Source organism: Lemur catta, chromosome 6 (genome assembly GCF_020740605.2).
Source record: "Lemur catta isolate mLemCat1 chromosome 6, mLemCat1.pri, whole genome shotgun sequence".
In the NCBI taxonomy this organism is placed as follows: Eukaryota; Metazoa; Chordata; class Mammalia; order Primates; family Lemuridae; genus Lemur; species Lemur catta.
The window spans coordinates 79,899,235-79,919,212 of NC_059133.1; the positions used below are offsets into that span (position 1 = coordinate 79,899,235).

The 19,978-nt window shown below is 38.2% G+C and overlaps 1 protein-coding gene across 6 annotated transcripts in view; it reads left to right on the top strand.

Moving 5' to 3' along the window:
- Positions 1 to 244: 244 nt before the first annotated feature.
- The window catches only part of C2CD5 (C2 calcium dependent domain containing 5), an 89,673-nt gene continuing 69,939 nt past the window's right edge, over positions 245 to 19,978 (top strand). For 4 of the 6 annotated variants that reach the window (XM_045554204.1, XM_045554205.1, XM_045554207.1 and 1 more), the window contains exons 1-7: positions 245 to 462; positions 623 to 741; positions 9,308 to 9,394; positions 14,502 to 14,673; positions 16,101 to 16,196; positions 17,632 to 17,787; positions 18,469 to 18,667. In XM_045554204.1, coding sequence (XP_045410160.1) covers positions 652 to 741; positions 9,308 to 9,394; positions 14,502 to 14,673; positions 16,101 to 16,196; positions 17,632 to 17,787; positions 18,469 to 18,667 — 800 coding nt within the window. In that variant the 5' untranslated portion in view covers positions 245 to 462; positions 623 to 651. The remainder of the gene's footprint in view (positions 463 to 622; positions 742 to 9,307; positions 9,395 to 14,501; positions 14,674 to 16,100; positions 16,197 to 17,631; positions 17,788 to 18,468; positions 18,668 to 19,978) is intronic. The other 2 variants (XM_045554210.1, XM_045554206.1) reach the window with 1 other exon arrangement.

The following is a 19,978-nucleotide window of genomic DNA, read 5'->3' on the forward strand; positions in this document are numbered from 1 at the left end:
CTTCCGAAACGCGGCGCTGGCAGCTCGGAAGGCCCGGGCGGGCGCGTGGCCCCGGGAGGAGGATGGCGCGTTGGCCTCGAGGGCAGCAGCACTGCACCAACTCCCCCCTGACCGCCCCTTCGGTGGATGATGCAGGACTCGACCCATTTCCCTGCCCTCCCGCTTCCTCCAAGTCAGTTCCGCCCCCTTCATCTCTTTTCGGGGAATTTAATTTCTCCCCCGCCAAGTGGGCAGAGCGCCGAGTGATCGATGCTTCCTCCACGCCCCGAGAGCCGCCATTTTGGGGGGAGGAGAAACACAAGCAGGTGCGGCGGAGGCTCAGCGCGATGCTGACTGGATTTTGCTTCTCTTTCCAGCACTGTGGGGTCAGAGCAGAAGAACCCATCGGGCTCTTTCCTGCGGCTGCCTCTCCGGCATGAGGCCTCAGCGCCCGCGCGGGACGACCCCCTTTCTCCTGCGAGAGTGAGTGGCAACCCGCTGCGCGACGGCCGCGCGCCCCCCGCGCGCCCTCCGCTGTCAGTTACCCCGCGCGCTCCCGCGGCGCGCGCCGCTCCCCACGCGCCTGCGCCCCTCCCCCGCCGGGCCCCGCGCTCGGCGCAGACTCATTTGTTTGTTTCTGCAGGAGCTCAAGGAGAGGCCGAAGCCGAGACGATGCCTGGGAAGCTGAAGGTGAAAATCGTGGCCGGGCGCCACTTGCCAGTGATGGACCGTGCTAGTGACCTGACTGATGCCTTCGTGGAGGTTGGTGCAAGGTCCTGCCCCTCAAACCACGGGGCGCGCCAAGCCCTGTGAAGGATCTGTCCGCCTCGCCCACGGCCCCTCGCGCACATTCCCCTTCGGACGGCCCTCCTGCCTGCCGGGCTTGGCCGGCTCGCCCACGAGGGATGACCGCCCGGACCTCAGCCCCTGCGATGGGCGCGCGGCTCGCAGGCGTCCGCGGGGGAGGCTCTTGCTGTTCTGCATGCCGGGGTGACCCCGATGTCAGGACTCATTGACGGGCCACCTGCCAGTCAGGAAATCCCAGGGCGTGGCCGCGCAGCCACCGAAAAACACGCACACGCGCACACGCACGCCCTGCACGGGAGGGGTGGCTCTTCAGGCCCGACTGGTGGACATCACGTTTAAAAACGTCCACATCCCTTTATGGGTGCATGGAGTCCTGCCATGCTGGGAGATCCGCTCTTAAGCCTAACATTTTCTGAATCATCAGTGCAAGTTCTAAAACCCAACTGTAACACTTTCTGCTCTTGTATAGACTGGTAGGCCTGATGAGCTGTTTCAGGATAATTTAGTGCCTTGAGGTAGGAAGTCAATTAAGGGCCATGGGTTTAAATTGCAGAATTGCTTTTTAAATCTAATGATTACTTTAAAAGTCATGCAAATTAGCACAGGCCTAGGGCCCAGAAAGTAACAACCCAAAGCCTGAAAGAAAGCCAAATAAAAATTGCAATAAACATTGTCGTGATGAGCCAGAGCATTAGAGCAGTAATCGTTTGGGCTATTAATGCTTAGAGCTGATAGATAAATGATAATATACAGCCTGATTTCTTCTCAATATAAAATATTCTTGATGTTCCCTAAAGGTTTTCTGACCTAATAATTGCAGTTCTCTTCCCCCAAATATCCCGCCACCCCACATACTGTCATGGTGATTCTTAATCCCAGCTTCATTTTCATTAGAGAAAATTCTGAGTGCTCTTGTGCCAGATGTTAGGAACAGGGGATACACAGATAACTAAAGCATAGTCTTTGCTTTCAGGTAGTTCAGACACTGACACGGTTTATTTTAATGTCTAATAGTTAACGTTTGTTCAGTCTCAATATTGCCAGATTTGTGCTAAGTACTTTTTAATTCTTAGTCCTCACAACAGTCCTGCTACAGGAGCATTGTTATTATCCCATATTATAGATGAGGTAACTGAGGTCCAGGGACTGTAAATAATTTTCCTGAAGTTACTTAGTTTATTAACCTCCATAGCCTGGCATTCTGTTTTTGCAATCACTGTGCTAATCCTGCCTCTCCAGACAAGGGAATGAGTATTTTATTTGAATATGGAAACTTAATTATGTTTGTGAAGGTTTGATAAGGCTTCCTAAGAAAGGTACATTTGAGGTGGGCCTTGAAGAACATCCAGGATTTTACCAAAGGGAACATCAGTGGCAAAGGCACAGAATGGGATACGTGGTATGTTCAGGGAATCATTTTAGTTTGCAACATGCATGTCTGGTGTAAAAGGGGATATGTGGGTAGTGGAGATTGTGGGGGATGAGACTGGAAAGGTATATTGGAGTCAATCCTCATTTTCTATACTATTTTTCCTCTATAAGCAGGGGTAAGCCAGGGGAGCTTTCAAAGCAGAAATGAAATAGGATCATGTATCTATTAGATCTGGGGTCCCCTACCCGGGAGCCACCAACTGAGACCAGTACATGGCCTATTAGGAACCGGGAGGCACAGCAGGGGGTGATCAGCAGGCAAGCTAAGCTTCATCTGTATTTGCAGCTCCTCCCCATCACTCGCATCACCGCCTGAGCTCTGCCCCCTGTCGGATCAGCAACAGCATTAGATTCTCATAGGAGCGTGAACCCTACTGTAAACAGCATGTGAGGGATCTGTGAGAATCTAGTGCGCTAGATTATGAGAATGCACGCTCCTTAAGAGAATCTAATACCTGATCTGAGGTGGTGATGCTAGTGCTGGGGACTGGCTGCAAATACAGATTATCATTAGCAGAGAGGTTTGACTGCACAATAAATGTAATGTGCTTGAATCATCCTGAAACCAGCCCCTCATCCGGTCCGTGGAAAAATTACCTTCTATGAAAATGGTCCCTGGTGCCAAAAAGGTTGGGGACTGCTGTGGTAGATGATTTCTTTATAGGACGACCTGAAGGGTGATGCTATAGATGGACTGGACAGATGAGAAGTGAGGCAGGGAGATCTGTTAAAAAGGTGGCAAAATTATCCAGGCAATATATGGGAATGGGAATGGTTTAGAAGAGAAAGATTTGAGGGACATTTCTTAGGTTAAAATTGTCCGGCTTTGATAAGTAAGTGGATTTTGCTGGGGAGGAAGGGGGCATATTCAAGGGTGACTCATTACTTCTTTCTTTCAACAAATTGAGTGTCTGCTATTTGCAGGGCTCTATGCTAGTCAGTGGTCCAGCCAATGCATGGATTATATAGATGGTGAACAACACAGACTTGTTTTCTGGTCTTATGGAGCTTATATGTTAATGGGAGAGATAGGCATTTAAAAAGTAAAGAAATAAGTATATAATTAACAAATTGTGATGAGTGCCCTGAAAGAAAACAGTAGAAAGTGAATAAGAGGGAACACCTACTTTAGGTTGAGTAATCAGGAGAGGCCTCTGAGAAAGTGTCAGTCAAGTATAAGACCTGCTGGATGAGAAGGAGCCAGCTGCTGAGGGAGTGTATTTGTGTGTGGGGCGGGGAGGCGGTCGGCAGAGGAGAAGCTGAAGAAGAGCTTGTCAGCAGAGGGAAGACTCTGAGGAGGTTTGGTATGTTTTAGGAAGTGAAGAGGAGAGTGGTGTAAGACGAAGTTGGAGAGTTAGCCAAAGAGCCAATTAGGCAAGGCCTTATAGGCCATGATTAGGAGTTTGAATTTTACTCTAATTCAATGGGCAGCAGTTGTTCAGACGAGCCCTTTTGGTGCTAGGTGGAGAATGGATTGAAGGGTAAAGAGTGGAAGCAGGCAACTGTTAACAGTTAGGAGATTCTATAATAGTTCTGATAACAAAGTGGTGTGGGCCAAGGTGATGGTTTTGGTAATGGAGAGAAGTGGATAAATTGCGCATATATTTTGAGTATAGTCTCTAGAGGATTTGTTGGTAGATTGGAGTCGGGGACCAGGGAAAGGGGGACTAAAAGATGACTCCTAGCTTTCTGGAGTCATTGAGTAATTTTCTGAGAGTCTAAGGGGATGGCAGAGACTGAATGAGGAGACTCAATTTCCCTTTGAGCATATAAGGTTTGAGATGTCTATAGGGCCTTTAATTGGAGTTGTCAAGAAGACAGTTGGGTTCGTGACTTTGGAATTCAAAAGAAAGGTCTGAGTTAAAAATGAGCTCATGCAGGCCATTGTTTCTCAACTCTGTGAGACCTAGCACCGCCTTTATTCAGGCATTTTGAAATCTCCCCTTTACTATCCTGGCATGACATTCTTTAGCTAATAAAACCTATCTATACTCAATAATTTTAAAAAATCAGTACAATGCTCAAACTCTAATATATCAGAAATAAAAGTATTTTTTTGTTATTTTAATATGGAAATACTTGTTCATGACCATAGCATAAAACATGAAGTAACAGATTGAGTCAATGAATATTTATTGAGCCTCCTTGTATGTATCAGACATTGTACTAGATGCTGGGGATATAGCAATGAATAAAACAAATATTTCTTCAGTTGCAGAACTTACATTTTAATGGGAGAAGGGAGTTCATAAAGAAGGTAATTAAGTAAGAGGTAGAATATACTAGATAGCAAGAAGTCCCCCATGTGAAGAAAATAAACCTGGGACACAGGATAGGGAGTGCCTCACCTGTATGTAAAATCACATGAATATTACTGCTCCTCACACAAAGTGAGACAGTTGCATAGTTTTGGCATCTCAGGTAGATGTTCATTGCCATTGGTTATCAGATTTTCCAAAATAGTGAACTCTTGGGAAAAAGTAAGAGTTGCATCTTGATTTACATGATGGTTGTAGTTCTTGACAATTAATATATATTGAAATCCCATGATGATATTTTTATCTGTAAAACTGAGTTAGGGTATAGGTAAATTTCTTACCCATATGACTATCTGGTGGGACATTTTAAAGTCATAACATGGGACAAATCATTGTTGACTCTCTTGCATTGTAGTATACCTAGCAACTCTGGCTCTTCCTCATTACATGCTGTATATTAATGCTATTGATAAATAATGCCACAATTTTCCCCCAAAACACCGCTAGAAATTTCTAAAGCCTCTTGGGGGTTGGTTCTATCCCTTTTGCAAACCTCTGACTTATGGAGAGAGAGAGAAAAGCAGGATGGATGCTTGAAAAAACTTGATAGTAAAAGGTGTATTAGAGGAGGAGAAAGACGAGAGAAGGGAAACTGAGATTGTGAGCCAGTAGACGGGAGAAAAATGGAGAAAGTAATGTCTTGGAAGGCAAGAGGGGAAGTTTCTAGAAAGAGGAAGCCCTCAAGTGTCAAATGGCACTGAGAGGTCAAGTGTAAGGACAGAGAAGTCACTGGATTGGATAATATGGGGGTTTTTACTGATCTTGACAAGAGGCATGGTGAGGATGGAAGCCCATCCTATAGTGACTTAAAGAGAAGTAAAGTAGATGGAAGTGAGGAAGTAGAAACAGCATGAAGCAACTGCTTCAAGAAATACGGCTATGAAGGGGAAAGAGGAAATAGTGTGGGATTTGAGAAGTATGTAGCTTTTAGTATTTAATAGTCTATCAGAAAGAGAAAAAATAAGGCAGGAAAAAGGGGATAATGAAGGACTGTAATAAAGGCATAAATTGGTGTAGACTGTAAGTAATATAAGCTCATAGGAGGGGGAGATAATGAAGCTTAGGCTAGTCATAAGAATCTTTTGTATGGGCTTGGAGGATGGTATTAATAAAATTTCCGTAGGCAGAAAGAAAAGGGCAGCTCTCAGGTGAATAGGACAACCTTTGTAAAAGCAAAAGGCAGGATAAACCATGTGTAATTGAAGGGAGGGTTCTTGTTGAATAGAAGTGAGAATGAAATCTAAGTAGGTAAGGAGGATACAGACTACTGAGTAGTCTGACAATTAGGGGGAGAAGTCTATACAGTTGAAGCTCTTAGCCAACTTCCATTAACTGACTTATTGCGGTCCCCAGTGCTCCGTATTCCTCCCATGAGGCATATTCTCGAATATTTCTGTGAGTTGGACTACTCTCCAGTGTGCCTGGAGTCTCCCCTCAGTTGATTGGCTAATAACACTTTACTGAGAGGCATTTGTGTTTATTGCCAAATCTGTTTATATCAACTGTATTTGTTATTCTAATCTGTTTAAATCTTATATAAATTGATGACATGAGTGTGAAAATGAAGTTAATAATGCTACGTAAAGACCTATAGAAAGTCACTAAAAATTACTCTTGAATTAGATGGAGAAAAGATTGTAAAAAATATAGGATTCTTCATATTTTTTACAGGTGTTTCTAAAAACTGTCATTACATCAAACCAGAAATCACAGAGGATATGTTATGAATGTGGTTTATGTAAAAAAGATGCAGAACTCTGAACAGTAGACCCTTACTCAAAGAGGCCTTAGCCTTACATTAAAAGACAGAGGAAGGGATGTTTATGTTTTATCTTAAAATGTTTATGGTTTTTATTATTTTTTATGATTCTCTGATTTAACCAAGTTTTTTGACTAACTGACCGAGTACTGGTCCTGATTGCAGGACCAGTTGAGAGAATTTCTACTGTATATGATGCAAGATGTTAGGGAGCCAGTGAAGAGCAAGTAATACTTAAAGGTGATTATTCTTGCAAGAATCTCTAGGGTGAATAAGTGGGGTTCTGTATCAGGGAAGCATTAATGGAAATATATCTCAATATTAATGTGTATGTTACAAACTGGTTAAACTAAATTGTCATTTAGTGTTTTCCAGGAGCCTTTGTGGGAACAGGGAGAGGAAAAGAAATTAATATTTAATGAGTACTTTGTATGTGCCAGACATTTTGCTAGCTAGCTCTATGTGTATTATTTCATGTAATGTGCTCTACATCCCCGCTTTTCAGAGGAGGAAACAGATTTAAATAACAGGTTAAATAACTTTCTCAGGGTAATTTAGCTAATGAATGGGGAAAGAGAATGCTTTGCTTTCCTGGAGGAATCTCCATTAAAATCACTGATGTTCTTGTTGTAACACATTCATGTAATTGCTGAGTAATAAAATCTCCTTTAAATTAAATAATACCAAATGAACTGTGATTTTCCTTTACTAGATTGGGAAACCATCACAATGTTGGCAAAATACATACTCTAGCCTTTTTCCTTTTTCTAAAATCTTGTTTTAGATTTGTTTGTTTAATGAGGTTTGTGGGCTATCTGACCTTTACTATATCTAGAATGGACAGCTGACCAAAAAAGGGCACAGTATAGCACAACTGCTATAGTGAGACAAAAGTGAAGAGGGCTCTGAACTTACAACTTGAAAATGATGTGCTGTTTTTGCCAATTGAGCCAAAACCTTTCTGAATGGTTTTGTATGGTTTCATAAATCCCAACATTTTACTTCAAATAGAGAGATTTTAGATAAATTAAACAATAAGTATTTATATAATGCCTTGAATATTGAAAGGTAAGGAAAATTAAATTAGTAACTGAGCAAGACCCTCTCTTCTTTTCTGTTTCTTTTCCCTAAGTTTCATTTCATTAACATTGCGATTTTAAAAAAATACATAAGTAATATGTATTTCCATTTAGAAAGATTTGAATACTCATATAACTTGAAAGCCTTACTATATACTGTACTGTATTCCCTACACTCTGTCAATCCCTTCTTCAGAGATAATTGCTGTCAGTTCTTTGGCTTGTGTTCGTCTACTTTTCCTCCACTCTTTTTAAAAAGAAAAACAGAACTTATATACACATTTTATTTTTAGAAACAAAAGTAATCATACCTTATATATTCTGCTGCTTGTTTTTTCAGTTATTGTGTCATTGATATCTTTCCATGACAGTACATATAATCGACTCCATTTTTTTAGTAGGGATCATCTGATTTGTTCAGTCACTTCCCCGTTGAATGACTGTTCAGGTTTTTATATTTTTTTGGGCTGAGGGCTTATGTGAAAGTACTTCTCTGGGTTAAATTCCTAGAATTAGATCCAGAATTCTGTAATTTGAATCAAAATAAAGTTATTACCACTTGAATTTAATTTTTGATTTTTTTTTTTTCTTTTTTAAGAGACAGGATCTCTCTCTATCACCCAGGCTGGAAAGTAGTGGCCAGGTTATTGCTCTTTACAGTCTTGAACTCCCAGGCTCAAGCGATCCTCCTCCCTCAGCCTCCTGGTACTACAGGCATGGTACCACCATGCCCTGCTAATTTTTTTTTTTCCTAGAGAGGGGGTCTTGCTATATTGCATAGGCTGGTCTCGAACTCCTGGGCTCAAGTGATCTTCCTGCCTCAGCCTCCCAAAGTGCTGGGATTATAAGTGTGAACCACCGTGCCTGGTCAAATTTTTGATGTTCTTGAATTTTAAAACAATGCATTAAAAAAATAGATAAAATATATGCATGGTTCAAAATTCAAAAGCTACAAAATGAGTCAGTCTCCTTTCACTGTCCTCCCTTTAACCAACCTCTTTTGTTCTTTCTAGTGGCTACTGTTATATTTCTTATATATTCTTCTAGAAATAATCTGTGAATATATAGGCATATACCTACTATATGTGTTCCAACTTTTTAAATTTTTTTTCCTCCCCAGAGAATGCCATATACACTGTTCTGCAATAGAAAGGTGTATATCTTGGATGTTGTTCCTTATCAGTGCATACAGAGCTGCTTCATTCTTCTATTTAGCACTGCATTGTATTGCTTTACCATGGTTAATTTAACTAGTTTGAAATTGATGAATATTTAGGTGGTTTTCAGTCTTTTGCTAGTATAATGCTGCTTATGTATGTCATTGCATACCTGTATGTGATAAATTATAAGAAGTAGAATTTCTAGCTTTAAAAGGGTATAGGCATTTAGAATTTTGATATGTTAGTATGTTACCAAATTGCTTTCCATAGAAGTTATTCTGATTTACACTCCTACCAGTGAAGTATGGCAGAGCTTCACCAATATTGTTTTCAAACCTTTTAATACTTGCCAACCTGATGAGTAAAAATGTTGTTTTGGTTTGCTCTTCTATTAGTATGAATGAAACTGATCATCTTTTGCTATGGTTAGAGACATCTGTATTTCCATTTCTGTGACTTAACTGTTCATGTCCTTTGCCCATTTTTCTGTTGGGTTGTTGATCTTTTTCTTATTGCTGTAGGAGCTTTTTAGAAATTGGGGAAATTAGCTCTTTGTGAACTGGTCAAGCAGAACGGTGGGTATTCCCTTGTTTCAGGTGTATTCTTCACACTTACCTGGACCCATCTATACCTTTTTCCTTTTGTCTCAAGAGATAGTAATAATATTCTTTTTTCCCCTCCAGGGTTAATCCCCTCATTGCTGGGCTGACATTAAAATTTACTTTTATTCACATTTTTGATATTTATATTTGAATCATTTCTTATTTGTTACAGGTAAAATTTGGCAATACCACCTTTAAAACAGATGTGTACCTCAAGTCACTCAACCCTCAGTGGAACTCAGAATGGTTTAAATTTGAGGTAAGTTTTTAAATGTCAGCATTTTTGAGTATATTTTTTTGAGGTGGCCCTTTTCCTCTAGGAGTGATAAGAGTACCTTTTATTTTAGGTATAGTAATTTTTCTGTACCATAAAAATACTTTCTGCTTAATCAGTAATACTGAGTTTTTTAAAAAATTACTTTATAGTTAAGAAAATAAAATATAACACAGATGAAAAAAATACAAGTCCTCAGATATTATTATTATAGTTTTCTCTGGATTTTAGCATATACCAAAAATTACTTAAGAACAATGTTTAGATTAAAAAATTAAAAAAATTATGGTAAAAATATGTGTTATAATATTGCCATTTTAATCATTTTAAAAGTGTATAGTTCGATAGCATTAATTACAAATTCACAATGTTGTGCAACCATCACCACTATTTTCAAAACTTTTTCATTACCCTGAAATGAAACTATGTATGCACTAAGCAATAACTTCCCATTCTTTCCTCTCCCCAGATGCTGGTAACCTCTAATCCACTTTCTGTGTCTTTGAATTTGCTTATGCTAGATAATTCATATAAGCAGAATCATATTTGTCCTTTCGATTCTATCTTCTTTCACTTAGCATAATGTTTTCAAGGTTCATCCATGTTATAGCATATATCAGAATTTCATTCCTTTTTATGGCTGAAGAATATTTCATTCTATATATATAAGTCCACATTTTGCTCATTTTAATTGCATTATTTATCTTTTTGTTGTAAAAGTTCTTTGTATATTCTGAATATTAACATCTCATCAGATGTACAATTAGCATGTATTTTCTCTCATTCAGTAGGTTGTCTTTTTACTTTCTTGATAATTTCTTTTGATGAACAGAAGTTTTTACTTCTGATGAAATCCAATGTATTTGTTTTTATTTTGGTGTCATAGCAAAGGATCCATTGCAAACAACAAGGTCATGAAGATTTACTCCTGTGTTTTCTTTTAAGGGTTTTATGATTTTAGCTATATATAGGTCATGATTCATTCTGAGTTAAGTTTTTGTAGTTGTATGAGGTAAGAGGCCAACTTCATTTTTTTGTATGTAGAAATCCGATTGTTTCAGCTCATTTGTTGAAGAGACTGTTCTTTCTCCATTGAATGGCAGCACGCACAATGATGGGAGGTGGTTACATCCAAATGGCTCATGGCTCAGATCTGAGGAGGCTTCTTTAAGACTTCTCTAAGCTTCCCACTTCCAAATCTAGGTTCCTTTTCCTTCCTCTCCTCTTCTTTCTCATGCTTCCTTATCAGGCCCCCGATGCTCCCTCCCTTGAGGTGCTTGAACCTGGAGGACTCTCCATCCCCCATCCCAGGTTTTCCCCATGTGCTCTCCTTAGGAAGTCTGTTGTGCCCATCCACCTCCCTGCAGTTTCTGCTCTCTTTCTCTGCACACAGATTAATTTTTTATGATTCAGTCTGTCAGCACGCCCAAATCCTTCAAAACATTCCAGGCACTATACTTGGCTTTGGAAACAAGAAGATGAAATATAAAAACAGATACAGAAGGCTGAGGTGGGAGGATCAGTTGAGGCCAGAAGTTTGAGAGCAGCCTGGGCAATATAGCTAGATCCTGGCTCTACCAAAAAAAAAAAAAAAAATTAGTTGGGTATGTTGGTACGCTCCTGTGGTCCCAGCTACTCGGGAGGCTTAGGTGGGAGGATTGCTTGAGCCCAGGAGTTTGAGGCTACAGTGAGCTTGGATGGCACAGTGATACCCCATCTCTAAGAACAAAAAGATACAGTTCTCAATTATAGAGCACTTACTAGCCCAGACACTGGAGAAGTGTTTTACATGTGTTACCTTATTCAATTCTTACAGCTCTGTGAGGCACCTTCTATTTTGCAGATGACTCAGATGTTCAGCTCAGAGCTAGCTAAGTGGTAAAGTGAGGATTCAAACTGAAGTCGGACTTCAGAGCTATTACCAGGCCATCACACCTCCATCTTCCACCTTACAGGTTGAAGAAGTGTCTTCCGATCTCTCCTCTGCCCTGCCTCCTAAGATTGAACATCCCTGTCACTGATCACTCCCTGTGCCAGCAATGTTTTCCCCACTGTTTTTGGTCTTTTTCACTGTTGTATTCTTAACACCTAATAACACATGTAATAGGCCCTCAGTAAATATTTATTACATATATTGCTCATCCTCTCTGATACCATTTCCTTCACCTCTCATCTGGAAGGGAGATTTTCTTCTTCTTTGGAATTTCCACTGGACTACTTATGAGCCTTGGGAGAACCACTTTGCTTTTTCCTCCCTTGCTGTTTCATGCCAGCCCTTATAGTGGGTAGCAGTGTGGCCACTGTGCTTCCTTTTCTGAGGCTTTCATAGCCATTGTGGAGCCTGGGTAAAGCTTAGCTCTCGCAGGGTGAGGTGTGTTCTTTAATGAAAGAGAACAAGGGAAGAAAAGCATTGGTTTGCCTGATAGATTTTTTTTTTTTTTTTTGAGACAGAGTGTCGCTTTGTTGCCCAGGCTAGAGTGAGTTCTGTGGCGTCAGCCTAGCTCACAGCAACCTCAAACTCCTGGGCTTAAGCGATCCTACTGCCTCAGCCTCCCGAGTAGCTGGGACTACAGGTATGCGCCACCATGCCCGGCTAATTTTTTCCATATATATTTTAGTTGGCCAGATAATTTCTTTCTATTTTTTTTTTCTTTTAGTAGAGACGAGGTCTCACTCAGGCTGGTCTCGAACTCCTGACCTCAACCGATCCACCCGCCTCGGCCTCCCAGAGTGCTAGGATTACAGGCGTGAGCCACCGCGCCCGGCCTATAGTTCTTTTTTAACCCTGTTTATCAGTTGTGAATTGCATTCAGTTGTATATATTGGGAACATTCAAATGTCTTAAACAAAAAAGATGTTTGTTTTTTTCCTCATGTAAAGAAATATTGAGCCAGGCATGTAAGGGCAGAATGGTAGCTCCATGCAGTCATTTGGGACCCAGGGACCCATCTGTCTTTTTTCTCCATTATCTATGCATAGCCTGTGTCTTCTCTTAAAACGACTCAAGGTCACTTTAGGCTCCAAGTTAGCAGCTGGAGTTCCAGTGATGATGTCAGTGTTCTAGGATGGCAGAAGGAGCTAAAGTGAAGGGGCTAGTCCAGGAGGTAGAGTGGTGAGTTAACATAACACTTTCAATTGAGGAAGCCCTCTTTAAGAAATTTTCCCCCTCCCTAACAAGCTCTATGTAATGATTTTTGCTTGTATCTCATCAGTTGCAAGGGAGGTTAGGAAATGTCTTTTAGCATAGCATGTTGCTATGCAGCTAAAAAATTTAAACAATCAAAACATTTCTGAGGAAGTCTTAATTTACAGTATTTCATGGCTTGAAATGGGCTCAATTGAATATATTAAAGATTCTTAATTACTTCGTTATAATTCTTAAACTTCTATATTCAGATTATTCATATAATTAGTTATCTATATCACAAGCTATTTCTAATCACTCAGCTGATATAGAGCCCCTTCATGTCAGGGAAGGGATACCTTAGTGTGCCGTGAGAAAAGATGGTGATACCCATAGGTGAAGGTACAGATGGTTAAATAAGCGTACACAGGGAGTATCATTAATGGAGTTAGAAACTGGGGAGAATGTCTTTGGAGGAATGGTTTATGATGCTTTCCCTTTTATTAAATGTATAGATAACACAGTAGTGGTAGAGAGAATGCCACTGGATGGTAGATGGTTCAGAATGGATTGGGATTCAAAGTGATCATTTTATTTTAATATTTTGTTATGGAAAATTTTAAGCATGTACAAAGGTAGAGAAATTAGTATATTTAACTATCAGTCACCCACCTTTAACAGTTGTCTACATTTTGCTGTTCTTATTTTGTTTACTTCCCTCACCCCAGTTTTTTTGTATGGGAATATTTTAAGGCAAATTTAAGATGTTATACAATTTCATCTGTAAATTCCTAATTATGTATCTCTTATAGAGAAGGACCCCCTTTTTAAAAGCAAAACCACAAATCACATTATCACACCAATGATATCAACAATAATTCCTTAATGTACTTTAATTCTTAATCTTCAGAGGCTGAATTATTAGCCTGAAATCAACAAGAAATTAAACAGGGGATAGGGAAAGGCAATAATGTCTCATATTTAAGTTTAAAAAACTAATCCAAGTATAAGGATTGCATAGTTACTACTTGACTCAAACATACGTAAGGATAATACAGAGATTTTAGTCAACCACAGACTGAATCTTAATTAACAGTGTGGTATGTCTGATGTAAAAATGAACATTCACAGACTGCATTTAAGAAGTATAATATTCTAATTATAGGAAATAATAGTCCTTTTGTATTCTGTCCCAGTCTTATTACTATCCATAATATGTTCATTCTAGCCACTACATTTGATGGGGAGTACTGGCAAATTGGAAGATGGCATGATATCCAGAGGATGGCAGCCAGAATAGTCAACATGTCTTCCATGAGGGAGAAATCATTTTTGCTGTGTTCTCTGTCCTCTATCTGGACTATCAGATAGTCGCTCTATCTGGCACAGTGCTTGGCACATGATAAGTACTTGATAGTGACTGAATAAAAGAAGAAGAGAGGGTAGACATTTGTTTTCTGAACTTGATTCATGAACTTAGATTCTGTTTTTTCTTACATAAAGTTAGTTTTGCTTACAGTTTTATTCTCTGAAATTGTCGTTAGAAATTTTGGTGTCACTGTGCTCATTAGCCTTTCTCTCTGTAGAAAATATATGAACTCTTTTATGATACTGTGTAATCATTTTTGCTGTATATCATAGGCATAGTAGTAAAATACAGGGCAATATGTAAAACATGGAGTTAAAACTTTATGTTAATCACCTTATCTTTGTGCTTGGAGGTGAACTATACTCTTTTTCTTCAGAAAGATGATATCTTGTATAGAAAAAAGTGTTATAACTTTTTGTTGTGTGTTAATCTCTCTACCTTTGTGCTTAGAGATAAATCTTTAAGATTTTTTTCCCCAGAAATAAGCTATCTTTTGAGATGTGTATATGTGTGTGTGTGTGTGTGTGTGTGTGTGTGTGTGTGTGTGGTGATTAAGATCTTAAAACTATATAAGATTTAATTTTAAGGTACACTTTTAGGTGGATGATGAAGACTTACAAGATGAACCTCTACAGATCACAGTTCTTGACCATGATACTTACAGTGCAAATGATGCCATTGGTAAAGTGTACATTGATATTGATCCTTTACTGTATAGTGAAGCTGCAACAGTCATCTCAGGATGGTTTCCAATATATGACACCATACATGGTAAGTAGTATTTTAAGAAAATAAATCACAATCTTAATCTTTTTTATTTATGCTTAAAGACATTTGTGGTACACTTGGGTTTTAAAATATGTATCTTTAAAAGATGCCTTTTTAAAAATAAGCAAGTAGTAGTAGTGTTCATAGAATTGTTACTTCTCTGAACATAATTTGAAATGATGCTTGCTAATTTTGTGCAATATAGTAAGTAAATGCATGATTTAAAAATGAGCTAGTATTGGTACTCTCTATTTCTAAAACACATTTTCTAACTGGTAATTTTGATGTTTTCTGCTTAAAAATTCTTCAAAGGATTTTTGTTGCCTGAAGCAGGATTCTCAAAATATGGTCTGGGAACATATAGAGGTCCCTGAGATTCTTTTACAGGGTCTGTGAGTTGAGAACTGTTTTCAACATACTACTCAGATGTCATTCACTATTTTTATTCTCACTTGGGTCATTCTTATTTATTACAGTGTGTTCTGAAAACCATTATTCTTGGAGTGTTTTAGTTAGCTTATTTTAATTTATATACATTGAAATGAATAAAACAACTTTTTTTGTTAAATCAGATTCTTGCATTAATTGTTAAGAGTATATACTCTGGGATCATAAAGATCTGAATTTTAATCCTGGCTCTGCCATTTGTCACTACTGACATTACATAAATTATTTAACTTTTATTAATTAAATATTAATCTCTTCTTTTGTAAATGAGAATGATACTACTACAGAAATTACCTTATTGGATTGATGAGATATGTAAAGCATTTAGTATATTTATTATCTATCAGTGCCCAGCACATGTTACCGCCATCATCATCATCATCAATTTAAGTGTGACTCCATTCCAGTTAGTTTGGCTCAAATAAGTGAAGACTTGTGGCAAAAATGAAAATCATTCTCTACCGCATACATGTTCTGCTTTACCAAATGTAATTAAAAAACTGAGAATGAAAATGATTAGGAAACAAAATTAACATTACTATTATGATTGATATATTACAGATGCTCCATGACTTATGATGGGGTTATGTCCTGAGAAACTCACTTAAGTTGAAAATATTGTTAAGTCAAAAATGCATTTCATACACCTAATCTACCAAACACCATAGCTTAGCCTAGCCTACCTTTAAACGTGCTCAGGACACTTATTAATACATTAGCCTACAGTTGGGTATGATTATCTAACACAAAGCCTGTTTTATAATAAAATGTTAAATATCTCCTGTAATTTATTGAACACTGTAACGGAATTGAAAAGCAGAATGGTTTTGCACCATTGTAAAGCTGAAAAATTGTAAGTTGAATCGTTGTAAGACAAGGATTGTCTGTATTTTAAAATCATTAATTGGCATTTATTTGCTTCATTATTTAATTGTACATTATTTTCTTAAGATAGAAACTTGATTTTCCTTTTGAATTTATAGGTATCCGTGGGGAAATCAACGTAGTTGTTAAAGTAGACCTCTTCAATGATTTAAATCGGTTTAGGCAGTCATCATGTGGAGTCAAATTCTTTTGCAGTAAGTAAATACACTGTATTACTCATTTAACAGAAAATTTGATAATTGTTAAATATGGGAAATCAAATTAATTTTTCAGAAGGCTAATAGAAAAGGTTTTATACTTTGGGTTTAATGCCAAAGAGAAAATTGTTAATTTTCCAGACACAATTACGGTAGCTCTGAGACTTTATCTGAGTTGAAAGAAAATGGTATCTAATTTTAATAAATTTATGGAAATTTTTGTTAGAAAAATTCAGTGATATCTTACAGGACAGTGAAAGATAGGAGTAGACCATTGTAGCTAAGCACTATGACGCTACCCCAGATTATACAGGCTTCTACAGGTAGGGAGCCCTGAGAACTCCAAGAAATGCATGGGTCTGAATTGGGCAGGTCTGGTTGACTCACATCCAGCCTCTATTAGTAAGATTAAAAACCTCTAGGTAGTTGAGTTAGTGTCAATGTACAAATGTCTCTTTTAAGAGACTAGTTTGGTCTGGATGTTCTCAGGTTTTCCATTTTTTTGAGACAGAGTCTCACTCTGTTGCCCAGGCTTAGGGTACAGTGGTATCATCATAGCTCACTGCAACCTCAAACTCCTGGGCTCAAGCAGTCCTCCTACCTCACCCCCCAGTCCCCTAGTAGCTGGGACTATAGGCATGTGCCACCACACCTGGCTATCCCAGCTAATTTTTCTATTTTTTTGTAGAGACACAGGGTCTTACTCTTGCTTAGGCCGGTCTCGAATGCCTGGCCTCAAGCAATCTTCCCGCCTTAGCCTCTCAAAGTGCTAGTATTACAAGCGTGAGCGACCACACCCAACTCCCTTTTTGAATCTGACCATATCTTATTTAAATCCAATGGTATTTGGACTTAAATGAGTTTTATTTTTTAATGAGTCATATTAAATGAGTTTATTAAGTAGCGTATTGACTACTGAACCAGTTAGCCTGTGACCGTGGATTATTAGAAACTGCAGAGCTGTATGACTCCTCAAGTTGTGTCAGAAAGGTAATGGTTTGATTTTTGAGTTATAGATGTGATGTACAGAAGTACTTTTGCAAAGGGCTTTGAATAATTAAAGATTATTTATTATTTGCTTTCTACCTATTTCTATAATCTAGCTGATTTTAATTTTGATTTTTTTAAAACTTGGTATCGAATGCTATTTAAGGTAGTCTATAGCTATTTTCTAAATTATAAAAATACAATTTATATTTACGGTGCTTACATGATAAAGGTGAGAGCTCTCATGAAAGAAAATGGTTATTCCTAAGAATAAAATGGGTGTTAGAAGACTGATTAGAAGTATTGTTATTATAATTATATTGAGATGATCATAGTAAAAGACATTCTTATATATTTAAGAGATAAGAACTTAGACATACATTTTCTAGAAATTGAATTTTACCTTTTGATAAATAGAAGCATAACAGATAATTTTTTTTAATAGCAACATCTATTCCAAAGTGCTATAGAGCTGTGATAATTCATGGATTTGTAGAAGAACTTGTTGTCAATGAAGACCCAGAATATCAATGGATTGATCGAATTCGCACGCCCAGGGCATCAAATGAGGCCAGACAGAGACTCATTTCTCTAATGTCAGGTATTAAAAAAAATAGCTTAATTACTGATTGACTTAATACTTTAAAATTTTTCACTTTTCTTTCTTTGACATGCTACCTGAAATTTTACAATGAAGGCTATGAATTGTAAGTGAATAGTTCCCTATTCCTGGACCCACCCTCCTGAACACACATGTGCATTGCAGTCTTTTTAACAACTGGAAATCTGAATCAGGAGCTTGTTCCTAACTAGGTGGTAAAAGGAAATTGTGTTCATGAAATGGTGTAGTGGAAAGAGCCCTGAGCAAGGAGGTTTAGGAAGGAGATCTGAGCATCAGGAAACTGGATTCTAGTTTCCCTCCCTCTAACATTTACTCGCAGTCAGAGCTTAGGCAAATCACCTACCTCTCTCTCTAATACTTTCTGTTCAAATGTTGCCTTTTCACAGTTCTTCCCTGAGAACCAGCACATACAGAACTAAAAATTGTTTGGTAAATGAATGCATGAATGAGTGAACCTAACTTGCCACATCTGTAAAATGCAGCTAATAATATCTTACTTTCCTGAAGGTAGAAGGCTAAACCAGATAATCTTTTAGGTTCCCTTTAAGTTCTAAAAATGTATGATATTTTGTCTTGTTTTTTATCACTACCGTATCCAGCTTTATAGTATGTAATGTAGAGAAATGAAGCAAGAATGAATTTTCTTCCTTTTTTTTGTAGGCGAACTGCAGAGAAAGATTGGCTTGAAAGTACTTGAAATGAGAGGCAATGCAGTTGTTGGGTACTTACAGTGTTTTGATCTGGAGGGCGAGTCTGGGTTAGTGGTACGAGCCATAGGAACAGCGTGTACTCTGGATAAATTAAGTAGCCCAGCAGCATTCCTTCCTGCGTGTAATTCCCCATCTAAAGATATGAAGGAGTAAGTATGAATCAATTAAATTGTTTTTATGGAGATTTTTATCTTTTACCTATGCATTTGCATTTGATTTGAAACATTTTAGTAGGTTTATTCAACATACATTATTTTCTACGATGGTTTTTCTTATCAGAGATGACTGCCAAAATTTAAAACTTAAAAATATTTAGATATTCCTAATGTTTTATTTATACTGTCTTAATATGAAACTCAAGTAATATAAAATTAAACTTATTCCAGATCTTTAGATACTGTGTATCAAAAGCATTAAATGAATACTCATGCATTATGTGGAATTTTACTTACTTTCTGAAGAATGCTTAAAACCCTCTACCAGATAATCCAATTATGCTTATTATTGGCAACACAGTATAGAAAGCAGGAAAGATTGACTTCTGCAGGAGTGTCAAACACAGTTGTCTACAGAGGCTAAGCAGTTTATATAAATAAAGTAATTAGGTGTAATTAAATAGGGAATACCAGGGTCTATGTAAAGCTTAAGTAGGCAGACTTTTTCTGTAAAAGGCCAGATAATAAATATTTTAGATACTGGCCATACAGTCTCTGTCTTTATTAAAAAAAGGAGATTGCTGATCCCCGATCTGAAGGAATTTAGACTTGAACATTTTTTAAAAGCTATGTGCAATTCAACAAAACACTTCTGTTGTCTGGATTTGGCCTGTGTGTTTGTCATTGTTTGTCCAAAGGCCAAGATTCTCAACATGGTTGTGGTGGTACTGTCAACACAGAATGTTTGAAACAAGATTTTTCTGTGATAGTGATTGGGGGGATAGGACCTGTTGGGGCCTAGAGATGCTGAGTATCCCACACAGTAAGGGACACCCCTATACCATGAAGACTTGTTCCATCCTAAATGCCAGTAGTGCTTTCATTGAGGACCATTGATCTAGAGATTCTTCTAGATCAAGGCTTGGCAAACTTTTTCTGTAAATGACCAGATGGTATGGGTATATAGTTTTTGCTGAAGCTACTAATGACTCTGCCATTATAGTGTGAAAGCAGGTGTGGACAGTATGCAAAGGAATGAGTGTGGCTATATTCAAATAAAACTTATTTATTTACAAAACAGATGGCAGAATGGTTTTGGCCTGCAGTCTATAGGTTTGCTGACTCCTGTTCTAGATAATCAGGGAGTCAGAATTCTGTAGTCCAGAAAACCTAATATGTTTCCCAGTTCAGCCCAGTCAAGAGAGGTTGAATATAAAGTAATCATAGTCTTTAAAAAAAGGTGTTTTTGTTTTTTAACAATCTTTTTTAAAATGAGATTTTCATTTTAAACTTATTCTTTTTTTT